Source organism: Pongo abelii, chromosome 19 (assembly GCF_028885655.2).
Source record: "Pongo abelii isolate AG06213 chromosome 19, NHGRI_mPonAbe1-v2.0_pri, whole genome shotgun sequence".
NCBI classification, from domain to species: Eukaryota; Metazoa; Chordata; class Mammalia; order Primates; family Hominidae; genus Pongo; species Pongo abelii.
Genome location: NC_072004.2, coordinates 28,908,310 through 28,923,891, shown reverse-complemented (window position 1 = coordinate 28,923,891; position 15,582 = coordinate 28,908,310). Strand labels below are relative to the sequence as shown.

Genomic DNA, 15,582 nt, shown 5'->3' with positions numbered 1-15,582 from the left:
GTAGGAGTACAGGGTTAGCTGGTCTGAGACTAGAAGGCCCCCTATCCTGCTCTGAGGCAGGGGTCTCTTCCGCTGCCTCCCGTAGACCACAGGTAGTGGCTTCATCTTAAACATGTTCTTTTAGTTTTAGACTTGCCACAAAGCTTCTTGTAGACAGCCAAGATCCACTGCCCCGGGAAGGCTGGTGAAGTCCGACAGGCATTGAAAGGCGGGATCTGCCTGTGGATCTTGCCCGCCTCTCCTCCTGGCATTTCTAAGTGACCCTTCCTTCAGGATCCTGGCTTGTCCATCTTCTGCCATCACCCTGTCATCTTCACCTCCTGAACTTCGGGTTTCTAATTTCCTTCTAAAATCGCAGACCCATAAAGGAAGAAGGCACTTCAGATGTGTTGTGAATTGTCCTGATTTGCCAGGAGCAGGATGGCGGGGGGTGGGGGTCGGGGGGGGTGAGGGAGGGATAGGCTGGGAGATAGGGAGGGGGGCAGGGAGGTGCAGCCCAGCCCCGAGGTGTGCAAGGCCCCGGGCGGTCCTGTGCTTTGACCTTTGCTTGAAATCCTCACCTGGTTAGGCGTGTCCCTCTCTGCAAGGCCAGGCTCCTAGTTTTTCTTAGTTGAAGAGGCAAATTAGAAAAAAAGCCTTTCTGCCTCGGTGTTTCCCTGCTTTCCACTCCAAATGCCCTGTTTGCTAGTTAGATTATCAGGGTAGTGTAGATTACTGTTCATTACAGATGCAGAGTTGACTGGATAATAATCAAGATTTAGAAATTCCGAAAGCCAAAGAGCTTGCTCGGTTTTGATTCTTTTAAGCACCTAGCCAGCGTTCTCGGAGCGGTTTGAAATCCTAGTAAAGCTGAACCCTGCGCCAAGCGCGGCGCGTCGGTAATTCCAGTCAGATGGCGGCTGCAAGACCCCGCTCCCCCCGCCTGGAAGGCGTTTCTTCACCCACTTTCCCAGTGTTTGGCGGCTCAGCCTGTGCCTCCGCGCTTGTTCAGAGCTGCGGTTGGGGCGGGCGGGGGAGGGAGGGCTAATTCGTGTCAGATGGAGGGACGCCGTGCGGGACCGTGCGCTCGCGCCTGGCTTTTGTTCCCGGCGTCTGACTTCTGACGGGCAGGAGTGGCTGTGGAGGCGGCGGCGCGCGGCTGGGACCTGGGCCGGCGGCCACGGAGAGCCCTTGGCCCCTCCCGTGTTGGCCATTTCCTGGGACTTGTGTCCGCAGGGGACTCGGGAGGCATCCTCCCCCCACCGATAGCCGCTGGGGAGGGGTCAGCGGCCGTCCTCGCCTGGCCGGACCCGGCTCCCCGCGGGCGGCAGGGGCGGCCATGCGGCTGCGCGCCCTGACCCCCAGGCCACCGGGAGGGTTCGCGCGCGGAACCCGGTCGCGCCAGCGCCGGCGCCAGGTGAGTGCAGCCCGGAGCTGGTGTGCAGGGCCAGGGGCACGAGGCACGGGCGCCTTCAGGGCTGCATGCACGTGGGCTGCGCCGGGTGTGCACTGGTGCCCGTGGACGCTGTGCCGGTGTGTACCCGCTTGTGCTCATGTGTATGCGTGTGCCCTTGTCAGTGCGCGTATGTCGGTGTGTGTTTGTGCACCCCGTCTGCACGTCCACGCGTGTGTGCTTGTGAGCGCGCGTCTGTGTGTGCAGGCATGTGTGCGCTGGTCCGTGCCTGAGTCCTGGTGGGTGCGTGTGTACCCTTGTGTGTGCGCGCGCAGGACAAGGAGCGAGAGGGCCAGTGGAGCTTTGCCTAATGGGGGAGTCTTCTGGTAAGCGTGGAAGAGGGTTGGGGCTTAGCTCTTTCTAACCCAACTGCCTCTTGAAAAGGCTTCTTGGGTTCCTTTCCCTGCAATGGAATTGGGATACTGGCCATTGCGCAGACCTGCTATCCCTCGCGTGTTTCTTGCAAAGGTAAAGGGCATTTGAGCTCTGCAATGACGTGGGGGATGCGCTGGGATGTAGGAATCCTTACAGGTTCCCTGGGGACCGCATGGGTTCCAGCGGTGCTCTGTGGTCCACAAGACGGCCCTTCACGGTGTTTGAATTAAACAGAGCAGTGCTAGTTGGCTCCCCGCTAGGTTCAGCCTCCCTTTCCCCAAGTCATTGCATTTGTTTTTCTGAAACTTTTATAAGGTTCTGTGGAGTGAAAAACTGTCAAAATTTCAGCTGGTTACTTGAGGTGTACTGCGTTCCCTTTTAAAGTGTAGTGGTCAAACGCTGCTGCCTGGAAGTGTGGGAACAATATGTGCTGGATGTGGAGGGTGTCCCTCTTGCCCCAGATACCGCCCCCCTGTGGGCTGGGAAATATCCCCAGGCCTGGAAGTGTTCCTGGCTGTTTAACATCAGAGTGAAGTTGGGCTGGGAATGTGTTTTTGATCAGTGTCTGCCTCTCCAGAATGCCTCTGAAGGTTTCCCAGGTGCCTGAATGCCCACCTAAATCCTCTTACTATGGTGGAGCTGAATATTTCCTGAAAGGAAAACGTAGCTGGGATTGTGCTGATGCAGCTTTGCACTTTTGCGTGTGTAACCATTTTGCCAGGGCGACCTTTAGCCGGGAGAACCTATCCGAGAGGTCCCTGCGGTTTTGCATTTCGGCAGAGTGGAGCATTCATGTGGAGCACCTCCCTGTTCAATTTTGCAGAGATTTTTCTTTCTCAAAAGAGACCTCACAATCAAGACCAGCACTAATTACTGTGTCCCCCTCAGGGAGTCCTTGTGGAACCAGCAGCCTGCTCTCTACCCTTCCAACATTTTGTTCCTAACAATTAAGTGCAATTTAGATTCCTGAACTGAGCCTGCTAAATGCTTCAGCATTGCTGCCTCCTCTCCCCCTTTGGGAGAAATGAAAGCACAGTATCAGGTGAAAACAAGGGCAGTCTAATCCCGTCTGGTCTCATTTCACAATAGAGATGTTATGTACAGATGAAGCGTGAGCAGATGTTATTACACTATCTTAAATGAACTCCTCAGGGATCCAGCAATTCAAATGGCTGAGCCCTCGCAACAGTGCTTATGCTGTTTCCCTCTTTAAGTTTTCTAGCTGTGGACCGCTGGGCAAGAAAGCTGCAGGAAAACAGTGCCTCTTTCTCCCTGGTTGGAATAAAGGTATTTGTAAGGAATAAAAGGTCACAGTATCTTTCCTTGGCCCACAGACTGTGGCTAATTCATTTGGTCAACAGGTATTAATTGAGGGTCCATGGTCCACTGTCTGCCAGGCGCTGGGCAGGGCCCTAAGAGGACAAAGGGGAAAGAGCCTGGTGTCCTGCATCTAGGAAACTGCAATCTAGCACAGGAGAGAAGGCATATAAACAAATAACTGCAATACCAGTGAAAAGTAAGTACCAGCTGCTGCATTGCAATAGAGAGATGTGTTTGTTAGGTGTTTGAATGCTACTCTTGTCTGAGCGTGAGGCTGGGGCTTGAGGCATATGGGGCCTGAGTCCCATATGCCTCATCCATTGGCTGTGTGGTGCTGCATCTCGGTTTTGCATCTCACCATCACGGTTTGTAGACTAGTGGTGATTACAGTAATGACACAGAAGCACTTGGCTAGTGTTACCAACTGCATAATTAGCAGCATCATTATCCTTCTTTTGCAGAGCATTGAACACACAATCTCTGTTATCAGAAAGGATGCAATCTCTTTGAAAAAACCAGATACCGACATAGGAACAACTACATAACAACAGTGCCTTAAATGTATATAGATACTTATAGTATAGTCTGTTATATACAGTGGTGATTCTGTCTTGGCCGCAAATTGGAATCACGGGATGGAGTTGGGGTGGGGGGTTTGACAACAGTCCAGTGTTCTGATTCAGCCTCCAGGTAATCTGATTTAATTGGTCTGGGGTGGAGCCTGGGTCAGCTGTTTTAAAAGCTGCCCCAGTGATTCTTATGAACTGATAGATGGTATAGCGTTTGGTCATTTACAATAGCTGTTAAGAGACAAGAGGGGGAGGATATCTTTTCTATTTAAGAGAGGTTGTGACTTGTCCTGGGCCACAGAGCTTGTAGTGTAGGTATCAGAACTTACATGAAGGCTTCTGCTTGGTTCAGGACCCTTTCCCTTAGTTTATTTATTTTTTCTTTTTTTTTGAGATGGAGTCTCACTCTGTCAACTCAGGCTGGAGTGCAGTGCCATGATCTCAGCCTACTGCAGCCTCCGACTCCTGGGTTCAAGCGATTCTCCTGCCTCAGCCTCCCGAGTAGCTAGGATTACAGGTGCCCACCACCGCACCCAGCTAATTTTTGTATTTTTAGTACAGGCGGGGTTTCACCATGTTGGCCAGGCTGGTCTTGAACTCCTGAGCTCAAGTGATCCACCCGCCTTGGCCTCCTAAAGTGCTGGGATTACAGGCATGAGCCACTGTGCCTGGCCATGAAGTTTTTTATTAGGTGATTGTATTAGTATATTTTCATGCTGCTGATGAAGACATCCCCAAAACTGGGCAATTTATACAGGAAAAAGGGCTTAATGGACTCACAGTTGCAAGTGCTGGGGAGGCCTCACAATCATTTTGGAAGGTGAAAGGCACATTTCACATGGCAGCAGGCAAAGAGAGAGAGCTTGTGCAGAGGAACTCCCTCTTATAAAACCATCAGATCTCATGATAATTATTCATTATCACGAGAACAGCACAGGAAAGACCTGCCCCCATGATTCGGTTACCTCCCACTGGATCCCTCTCACAACAGGTGGGGATTCAAGATGAGATTTGTATGGGGACACAGTCAAACCATATCAGTGATTAAATGTTTAGGATTGTTTTGTGTTCTTGATGAATCAGTCCTTTTATTGTTATGAGAGGACTTTCTATATCCTTGTTAATGTTCTTTGATCTGTAGCCTACTTTGTCTGATATACCACTCCAACTTCCCTTTGATTAACATCAGCAAGGTACCTCTTTTTTTTAGCCTTTGTCTTAAAAAAAAAAAAAAAAAGACCAGGTGTAGTGGCTCACACCTGTAATCCCAGCGCTTTGGGAGGCCAAAGCGGATGGATCACGAGGTCAGGAGTTTGAGACCAGCCTGACCAATATGGTGAAACCCTGTCTCTACTAAAAATACAAAGATTAGCGAGGCGTGGTGGCGGTTGCCTGTAATCCCAGCTACTTGGGAGGCTGAGGCAGAGAATTGCTCGAACTCGGGAGGCAGAGGTTGCAGTGAGCCAAGATTGCGCCACTGCACTCCAGTGTGGGTGACAGGGTGAGACTCCGTCTCAAAAGAAAATATACTTATATAATCTGATGACTTTTGTTGACTTATAATTGAGATATTTAGACTATTTACATAAATATGATTATTAATATGGCAAGGTTTGACTCTGTCATCCTGCTACTTGTTTTCTATTTCTCCTACCTATTATTTGTTCTGCTTTTCTTTTATTTCCTTTTGCCATTTAGATTAATTGAATAATTTTTATTATTTCATTTTATCTCTCTTGTTTGTTTATTACCCACAATTCATGATTTTAGTGGTTGCTCTAGGGTTTATACTATACCTCTGTAACATCACAGGCTACCTTCAAGTGATATTATATCCACTTCATGAATACTATGAGAGCCTTATAATAGTCTTATGGAATCTTTGGGGTGTCCAATTTCTGACTGGAAACCTCTGTGGCCAGTGGCACCTTTGCCTGAGTTCTTGTCCTGTGTCCAGGAAGAATGAGATACGCAGACAGGGGAAGGGTGAAGAAGATGAAGATAAGCTTTATTAAGTGTTAAACAGCTCAGAGGAGACCCACAGTGTCCTCTCTGTAGGCAGGTCATCCCGAACTCTGCTGCTCTCAGCAGAGAGGAGGCCCTGGAGAGGGTGGTTCCGCTCTGCAGCTGGAAGTCCCAACATCTCTGCAGGTCTCTGAAGCTCTCGGCAGAGAGGGTAGGTCCTCTGTGCAGCTGGTCTCTTGTGGGCTCTCCATTCTCTCTGTCCTCTCTCTTGCTCTGGCTGAACATGGAAAAGCCCTTGGAGGGGAGGAAGTGCCTGCTGATTGGTCCATGGGCAGCCATGGGTGGGCTGGAAGAGGCACCATGAGTCCCCACTCCAGTCTGTGGGACTGGCAGCCCGTCCCCAGCCTACAGGCCCTCCCTGGCCTGAAGGTGGGGCCTTACTGAGGACCCACCCCGTTCTGTCCAGGACTTTGCCTACTGCTGCCATTCAAGGCCCTGGAACTTGTCCCCAATCCCGCTCTGAGATCAGAGGTGGGGGGCCGGGAGAGGAGACAGGCCAGGCAGCCAGAACAGACACTCCTGAGCCAGCAGGGATGGTGGGGTGGGGGGGGGCTTCCATGCCCCCGAGGGTGCAGGCCGCAGAGATGCCTGGGTCCTGTGCCTGGGAGGGTGGCTGCAGCTGCCTGCACTCAGGGAGCTCCTGCTTTTCTCCAGCTCCCGCCTGCTTGGAGTAGGAGGCCCAGGTCTGCAGCCGTGGATGGTGGCTGCAGCTGCACCCCAGGGGACAGATCCTGCCTGCTCCTGGCCCCACTCAAGAACACAGGGAGGCTTGGATCTACAGCTGCAGTTTGGGCAGCTGCAGTGGCACCCAGGGAGTTCCCACCCCAACTCAGAAGAGGCGGCGCTCCCACCGGCTCCATGGAGAGTGCAGCCCCAGCCGCACCTCCCTGCTGCAGCCAGTGTGATGTAGCAACCACTGTCATCAATAGTATATTTCCTTTTCTTCTTTCCTGAACTTTGTGCTATTTTATCAGAAAATTTACTTTTAGATATGTCATATGTCACATTACACTATTGTTTAAACAGTTAATTATCTTTTGGTGAGCTTTAAATAATAAGAAAAACTCATAAATTTACCTGTGTAATTAGCATTTCTGGTGCTCTTCATTTGTTGGTGTAAAGCCGTAATTCCATCTGCCATGTCCTTTTTGCCCAAGCACTGTCTTTAATATGTCATATGTGTCAGCTGGTGATGATTTTTTTTGGGCTTTAATTGTATATCTTTTTTTGCATATTTTAAGAAGTTTTTGGTTCACTTTTATTTTTAAGAGCTATTTTTATTGGGTACAGGATTCTAGATTGACACATTTTCTTTCAGTTTTTTGTTTTATTTTATTTTGTTTATTTTTTTAACTTTTAGGTTCAGGGTACATGTGCGGGTTTATTATATAGGTAAATTTTGTGTCATGGGGGTTTGGTGTACAGATTATTTCCTCCCCCAGGTAATAAGCATAGTACTCGATAGGTAGTTTTTCAATTTTCACCCTCCTTCCACCCTCCACCCTCAAGTAGGCCCTGGTGTCTGTTCCCTTCTTTGTGTCCATCTTTCAGTATTTTCTATTATACTGCTGTCTTCTCACTTATATTTTTTAAAACAATGAGAAACCTGTTATCCTAATGGTTGGTTCCCTGCATGTAATGTGTCTTTTGGCCCTGTGGTTGTTTTTAAGGTCTTTCTCTTTGTTACTGGGTTTAAGCAATTTGATTATTGTATGCCTTGGGGGTAGTTCCTGTCACATTTCTTGTGCTAGAAATACATATATATATAGATGGAGTTTCACTCTTGTTGCCCAGGCTGGAGTGCAATGGCACGATCTCGGCTCACTGCAACCTCCACCTCCTGGGTTCAAGCGATTTCCTGCCTTAGCCTCCCAAGTAGCTGGGATTACAGGCACCACCGCCATGCCCAGCTAATTTTTTGTATTTTTAGTTGACACGGGGTTTCACCGTGTTGTCCAGGCTGGTCTGGAACTCCTGACCTCAGGTGATCCACCCGCCTCTGCCTCCCAAAGTGCTTGGATTACAGGTTTGAGCCACCGTGCCTGGCCAAGAAATTTCTTGAGTTTCTTGGATCTGTGGGTTTATAGTTTTCCTCCTGGTTTGAAAAAGTTTCAGCCATTATTTTTTCAAATATCCCCCCTTCCCTGCCCTTCTCCGTCAGTCTCCATTACACATATGTTATGTTGTTTAAAGTTCTCCCGCAGCTTACTGATGCTTGTTTATTTATTTATTTAGGTTGTCTCATCTCTGTGTGCTTTGTGTTGGGAGGTTTGTACTGTGATGTCTTCAAGTTCATTCACCTGTGCTTCTGGCAGGCTCTAACCTGCCCGTAATCTCATCCAGTGTATCTTGCATCTCATATTCTTACATTTTCCTCAATGAATGTTTGATTTGGATCTTTTTATGTTTTTCAGGTCTCTACTTAACCTTCCAGCATATAGAATAGTTATTATGATGGACATTTGGGTTATATAAAGCTGTTATGACCATTCTTTCTCTTGTGGACATAGGTTTTTATTTCTCTTTAGTGTAAATAAGAATGGAATTGCTGAGTCATAGGACAGGTGTGTGTTTAAGTTTATAAGAAATTGTCAAACCATTTTCTAAAGAAGTTGTACCATTTATTCCACATTCTAAATACCATTTCATCTTTTCAAATAAATTTAATTATTCCAGTGGGTGAGTAATGGCCTCAATGAATCCATATAGATATTAAGTACTGATGGAATACACGGTCACATATCAGCAAATAGATATGATTAGTGCTTGACTCTAAAAGCAAATTGAATTCTTACAAGGTTATCACATAGCTGGGAGCCTTGGCTCTACAAACATGAATAGGTAGCCGAGTGGTTAGTTTTTCCAAGTGCTAATGCTTGTAATTGTGTTTGAAGAAGAACCACATGTGTGTCACAGGCTGGACTGTCTCTTCTTCTGCAGGAGAGCTCAGAGAGGCTCAAGAGCTTAGTGGTGATTCTGGAACACCTTTGAACCAGGAAAGCCAGTTGACTTCCTCATAACATAATTGTGCTGTTTAGCTAATTACTTTTTCCAGAAGAAAAAGGGTTGAGAGTCTAGAAGTGTATGTGGATTACTTTGTCACAGAAGTAGGTGGCTCTACGGCTCAAGTCTGGAAGGGAGTGCATTTTCACATAATGATGTTGGTTGATGTAATGTTTCTAGGCACCCCATGTGGTGATTGATGAGTTGGGTGAAAGTGAACGTCCGTCTAGGACTCTGGAATTGGGAATGCTAACAGGGTATCCGTGGGTCGTCTTGGGAATTTTAGCATCACCAAGATGGTTTCTTGTTCTGTGTTTGCTTGGTAATATTCCTGTTTTTGCTCTTTACAAATTCCACTAGATTTATTATCTCCCGAAAAGGAAAAAGAAAAAAACTGTGAGATGAAACGTTGACAATTTCTTCCTTTACTTTTTCAGCCAGAAGAATTAACCTCGAGTCTGCACACTTTTAAGAACAAGGCCTTTAAAAAATCCAAAGTGTGTGGAGTTTGCAAACAAATTATTGACGGTCAAGGTATTTTATGCCGAGGTAAGTCTGTGTTTATGATTCTCTCACCGATTAATCCAAGGCAAAACAAACAAAAAACAAAACGAAAACTTTTTTTCGGGAGTTTCCGAAAGTTAAATCATGGAATTCCCCTTCTTAGTTTATATGTCCCCCAACCCCCCACCCCCTTACTTAGCAGGGGCCAACCGTATTTACACAGATAAGTGCTCTTGAGGACATTTTTACAGAAAGAGCAGAGTTCCCCGATGGGAGAGGAGGCAGCAATTTGTAAATTAATCATTTATTCTCGGGTCTGCTCTGAAGTGTCAGTAACTCAGGTAATTTAGTTTGACTTTCAGATCTCTTACTCAAGTTTGCGAATGAAATGTTTCTATCTTTAGAATCCAGGTTCATTTTGGTATGGCCCCTTTCAGATCCTGTCACTAAACTAAGCCACCAGCTTGGGTACTAGATATTTAGACGTCAAGTAATGAATGGAACTTGCCAATTCTTTTGTGACTGCACATTAATAAATCTAGTAAGAGATGTGTGACTGTAATGAATGTGGGAATGGTCGGGGGGCAGGGACTGCTGGGCGGACCAGTGGGGTAACCACACAGAGGGAGTCACTAGGAGGACCAGGCCCTTGGAGAGTGCGGGGGCTGCTCTTTGGCATCATTTCATCTGCGGGGTTGGGGATTTCCTCTAGAAAATGTGCAGAGTCTCAGCCTGTGGGCTTCTGTGGTGTTAGGACCTCCCCCTCAGTGCCTCCTTCCCTGCAGACCCCCAGCAGGTGGTCCCTGATGGCCACTTTAGACTAGGGTGCCTATGATGGAAAGATGCATGCAGTCAAACCTTCATGGGTTGAGGATGTGACCAGGGGCCTCTAAGGGGCTCTTGGGATTCTTTTACAGTTCAAAGGCCTGAGTGTGGGTGAGAAGACTGGGGTGCCCCTCCTCTGATTCGGCCCCTTGGAGAAGTCAGTGCTAAAGAATGTGTTGGATGAGTGGTGGGTACCAGCCACCCTGGTCGCTAAGTAGAAGCCAGAGACCAGGGAGCCATTTGTGTAATTCATCTAGATCGGCATCCAAGGCAGAGAACATGGGCTATAGTGTACTCGGAGCCAACTGATAGGACATCCTGTGATTCAAAACTTTTTTTTTTTTTGAGACAGGATGTCGCCCTGTCATCCAGGTAAGAGTGCAGTGGGATGATAAGGGCTCACTGCAGCCTTGACCTCCTGGGCCCAAGCCATCCTCCCACCTCAGCCTCTCCAGTAGCTGGACTATAGGCATGGGCCACAGGCCCAGCTAATTTTCTTACTTTTTTGGAGACAAAGTCTCATTCTGTTGTCCAGGCTGGTCTGGAACTCTTGGCCCCAAGTGATTTTCCTGCCTTAGCCTCCCAAAGTGCTGGGATTACAGGTGTGAGCCATTGTTATAAGCCCATATTTGCAAATGGCACTGCACTGGGTGATGTCTTGGTCATCTGTGAATGCTGTGGCCTGTCACTGGCCATTCCCCTGCATAGCTTGTCCAGTTCAGGAGGGCCATGTCAGCCAAATGTGGTGGCCCTTTGTGTTTGGGGCCTGCAGGTATAAAGTGATGAGAAATTGCACTGATGCTCTTGGACAGGCGTCCTCCATCAAGCTTGCTCTAAAATGTCTGTGGGCAAACATAGCAGCCCCTCTGTGTCCCACATACCCTACAGGGTCCAGTAGGGGCTTTGTGCCTTTCCAGGAACATGGCAAAAATAGAAGCCCAAGGAGTCTCCCCATCTTTGAATGTCATTCTCATAGAAATGCTCATATTTTATTTATTTATTTATTTTTGAGATGGAATCTTGCTCTGTCACCCAGGCTGCAGTACAGTGGCACGATCTCTGCTCACTGCAAGCTCTGCCTCCCAGGTTCACGCCATTCTCCTGCCTCAGCCTCCCCAGCAGCTGGGACTACAGGTGCCTGCCACCATGCCAGGCTAATTTTTTTTTTTTTTTGTATTTTTAGTAGAGATGGGGTTTCACCATGTTAACCAGGATGGTCTCCATCTCCTGAACTTGTGATCCGCCCGCCTCGGCTTCCCAAAGTGCTGGGATTACAGGCGTGAGCCACGGCGCCCGGCCAGAAATGCTCATATTTTAAAATTTTGGTCTCTAACTTTGACTCTCAAGTGTGAAAAGAAGGAAAAGGAAAGTCGTGGTTGAATTGGAACCATGAAACCAGCAGCCCAGAGAGCCTGGGAATCAGAGCTATAAGGGCCTGGTGTTGATCCTAGAGCCCTGGTCCTGTGCCAGCGGAGCCACTGGGCGATACTGGGAGAGCTGTCATGAGCAGCATGGCACCAGCAGGGACACCCTGGGCTTGTTCTCGGCTTCCTCATCCTGTGATGATATCTCAGGCAAAGCTGCAAACCAAAGGTTCCCCATGAACTGACTTCTGCCTGTCAGGTGCTATGTGGGGACAGGTCTGATTTGGGAGCAAAGGCGGAGGTCAGACAGAGCTGGGTCCTGGCCCTGCCCCTGACATGGGCAAAGTCTCCTCACTCTGGGTCTAGGACTTAGGGCTGTTCCAAGGGCAGAAGTCAGGCTTAAAGTGCACAGCCAGCGTTGTGGCACTTAGTTTTGTTATTGGTGTTAGGATTGCTCTGAAGGGAACCCACTGTGTGTAGCTCCATATGGCTGATGCCACATGTGTGTTTGGTTAGCCTCTGCACCACACATCCTTGAGCTGTAATCCAGTGGGAGAGCTGCTTAGACACAGAGGCCTTTTGCCCAACTTACCACAGTGGCTTGGGCTGCACTAGGTTGGTTATACTGCTTGAGGAGTAATTTTTCCTTCTTTGTATAAATGAAAACTGAGTTTACTGAAGAGTTATCTCAGACATCCTTTTTAGTACTTCAGTATTCTGTTCCTGCCATTCAAGTAGCATTGACTATTTTCAAAGTAAATGTAACCAATGAAAGAGAAGAGCTTGAAGAAAGCACGGCCTCCAGCTGTGAAACACGCAAGCGCGTCTTGGACGGCGGGGAGCTGTCTTCTTTCTTTATCTGGAGGATCATCGTCTTAGTGCCTTCCCTGGGTTGGGACTTGTGTCTCTTCCTCTGTCCTGCAGTTGCACACACTCAAAAGGGCCAGGGAAGGACCCCAGATTGATCATCTGGTTCCAAATGAACTCTGTTTTGTGGCATTTTAAATATGTGGTGTGTGAAATATTAGGGAGGGGTGAGGAGGCCTGCCAGAGTGGTGTGTATGTGCCTGAGTGTGTGGGTGTACATATGCATGGCTATGTGTGCGGTGCATGCATGCATGATTGAGTTCATGCATATGAGGACAAGCAGTGCACACACCTGTGATTGCATGTGTGTGCATGCGTGCATGCGTCTGAGTGAATGCATTTGCTTGAGCACACAGATATTCCACATTGTGAGGGAACATGTGAGAGCATCCCTTCTGTTCAGACCACTTTGTAGAGTTCAGCTGCTCTACGACATCCATTATCTTATCTTGAGGGAGACAGAAACAGAAAATGTGCATGCGCACAGGAGCAGCTTTTGTTCTTGAAAGAGAAGAGAGGGAATAAATAGTGCCCTATCTGGACAAGATGTTCAACAGGCTTATCTTGCTGTGTGTCATCTGGTTGTTAAGGAAGATGAAGTAAGGCATGCTATCTCCAGATAATGGTTTAAATTTCACATGCTTCTGGCAACATCCAGGCACTCATGAGAACAAGGCCCAGTGTGGTGGCCCCACAGCCCATCTACTGGTTTCTGTTGGTATTGATGCTTTCCCACCTCCTCTTGGAACTCTCTGGAGTTCTGCTTCGATGTGAGGCAGCGAGACACCTAGAGCATCACCTCTGAGGATTCAAGGCCCACTTTGGCCTGGAGGACCCCACACATACCCAACATGGACAAGCAACGGGGCTGCCAGCTCTGTCCTAGTGCAGCATTATCTTCTGTCCTGTTTGGCTAATGCTCCTCTACTCCAGGGAACCCAGTATAGCACTGGTTTTTCTCACTGGTGAAATAGATTCTTGGTCAGTGGAGGTAACAAGGGGAAAAAAAGCCATATACATTTTTTTATCCCTTGAAGAAAATCACTCATGGACAGGTATGATGTTAGGTGACTTCACCCCTCTTCTCATGCCTGGTTTATCCCTTTCTTCTTTACCTCCTCCTCCCCCACAGCTTACTTTCCACCGCAGGGACACATTGCTGCTCTCATTGCCTTTTTAGGCTGGTTCCTTTCCAGGGGCAGCCAGGATGCAGGTATTATGGGCACACAGGCACCTGCTCCCGCTGTGTCCCTGTCTGTGACTCTGGGCCCCTCAGCTAGGATAGGATATCTTGTCTAGAGGCAGTAGAAAGAGATCAGGATGTGGGGTCAAGTTCTGGCTGTGCCACTCTCACTCTGGGCAGTTTTAGACAGTAGGCTTTTATGAAGCCCATTTTCTCAACCCTAAAATGGGCATGAAAATGCAGATCCAGTGGTGCAGAGCTGGGACTCAGGGAGGGGTGTACGTGAAAGGGCCTGGTCTGCCAGGCCAGTGAGGTGCAGGGCAGGACCACCGCCTTCCCAGGGGACGGCTGCTTCGTGCTGGCAGGCAGTGCTGCACTGCACCCTGGATGTGATGCCTTTCAGAGGGCGCTGGTTCAGCCTCTCCCCAAAGAGTTGCCATGAGCTTGGTGGCTGTGAATCCTGGGGATGGTGTGTTGAGTTGTGCACACCTTTCCAGCCTGGGTGCCTGCAGTGCATGCATGTGTGTTCTTGTGTGTGTGTGTGTGTCTGAATTCCTCCCTCACTCCTTGCTCTCCTCTTAGCGGTCCCATATGGTGAAGCTCTTCTGCCTTGAGCCCTCTGGGCTGGTGGGCTTCAGTAGGGTCTGTCCCCATGGTCCCTGGGTCCTTTCTTTGTGGTGGGTGATGGCAAGCACACAGCTGCTTTTTGCAGAGAGAACTGGCAGAAGCTGAGGATGTGGTAGGCTCGGGAAGCTGCATGTCCTGTTGAGTTCATGGCAGGAGGCCCATTATCAGGAGAAGGAACCAGGAACTGGCCCAGATGAAGGAAAACCTTTGCCTTCTGGAGAAAGGAGGGCCACTGCCCTTCAGGGAGCACTTGCAGGCTCCATCCCCGAGGAGGGACCCCCACTCAAGGCACTTGGTGGAGGCATTGGGAGGAAAGAGCAGCCATGGGCACCATTGGAGGCAGAGGCATTCTGACTCAAGGGACGGGCCCACCTCTGGTTTCTGGTGCTGTTGACTTAAGCACGTGGTGAGTGTTGTGCCCTTGGGCATGTGTGCACTGAGATCTTGAGGACTTCCGTTAGAGAAGTGTCTGTCTTCTTTCTGTGGGATAGTTTTTTGGAACTGCCTCACGTGTGCCCTGTGTTACGGTCAGAACGTTTGTGTCTCCCCAAAATTCCTATGTTGACATTCTAACCCTCCATGGGATGGTGGCATTATGAGGTGGGGCCTTGGGGAGGTGATTATGTTTTGCGAGTGGAGCCTCACGGGTGGGATTAGGGCCCTTATGAAGGGGACCCTAGAAAGCTCTCTCACCCCTTTGGCTAGGTGAGGATGCAGTAAGGAGACGCATCTATGAACCAGGAAGTGGGTCCTCCCCAGACACCGCATCTGTGGTGCCTTGACCTTGGACTTGCAGCCTCCAGAGCTGTGAGAAATAAGCAACTGTTTATAAGCCACCTAGTTTAGGGTAATTTTTAAATAGCCCAAACTGGAGGAGACATTATGTTTTTATGCACATACCTCTAGGAATTATGTTAATAAACAATAGAAACTCTTTTTTTTTTTTTGAGATGGAGTCTCACTCTGTCACCCAGGCTGGAGTGCAGTGGTGGGATCTCAGCTCACTGCAAGCTCCACCTCCCGGGTTGACGCCATTCTCCTGCCTCAGCCTCCCGAGTAGCTGGGACTACAGGCTCCTGCCACCACACCTGGCTAATTTTTTTGTATTTTTAGTAGAGACGGGGTTTCACTGTGTTAGCCAGGGTTGTCTCAATCTCCTGACCTTGTGATCCACCCACTTCGGCCTCTCAAAGTGCTGGGATTACAGGCGTGAGCCACCGCGCCCGGCCTAGAAACTCTTTTTAAAAAACATACAGGATTCCATGTTTCAGAAGTCTTTTAGACATGATTGTTTTCATTAGCTTTTTCAGTTATGTTAAGTTAATGTGTGTGCTAGAGACCAGGAGGTGTTTGGGGATGCTCCCAAGCCTGAGGTGACAGGGGTGCTCCCAAGCCTGAGGTGCCATGGTCTGTTGAGGCCAAGACGCCCTGTGGACAGGAGGTGTCATGGTGTAGGCTGAGGTGGCTGAGATAAGCCCCCATCATCAG

At 48.8% G+C, this 15,582-nt stretch overlaps 1 protein-coding gene across 1 annotated transcript in view; it reads left to right on the top strand.

Annotated features, from left to right (window-relative positions):
* The first annotated feature begins 518 nt into the window (after window positions 1-518).
* The window catches only part of LOC129051042 (tensin-3-like), a 132,490-nt gene continuing 117,426 nt past the window's right edge, over window positions 519-15,582 (top strand). The window contains exons 1-2 of the mRNA XM_054535551.2: window positions 519-1,396; window positions 9,162-9,273. Of these exons, the coding sequence (XP_054391526.2) occupies window positions 1,319-1,396; window positions 9,162-9,273 (190 nt within the window). The 5' untranslated portion in view covers window positions 519-1,318. The remainder of the gene's footprint in view (window positions 1,397-9,161; window positions 9,274-15,582) is intronic.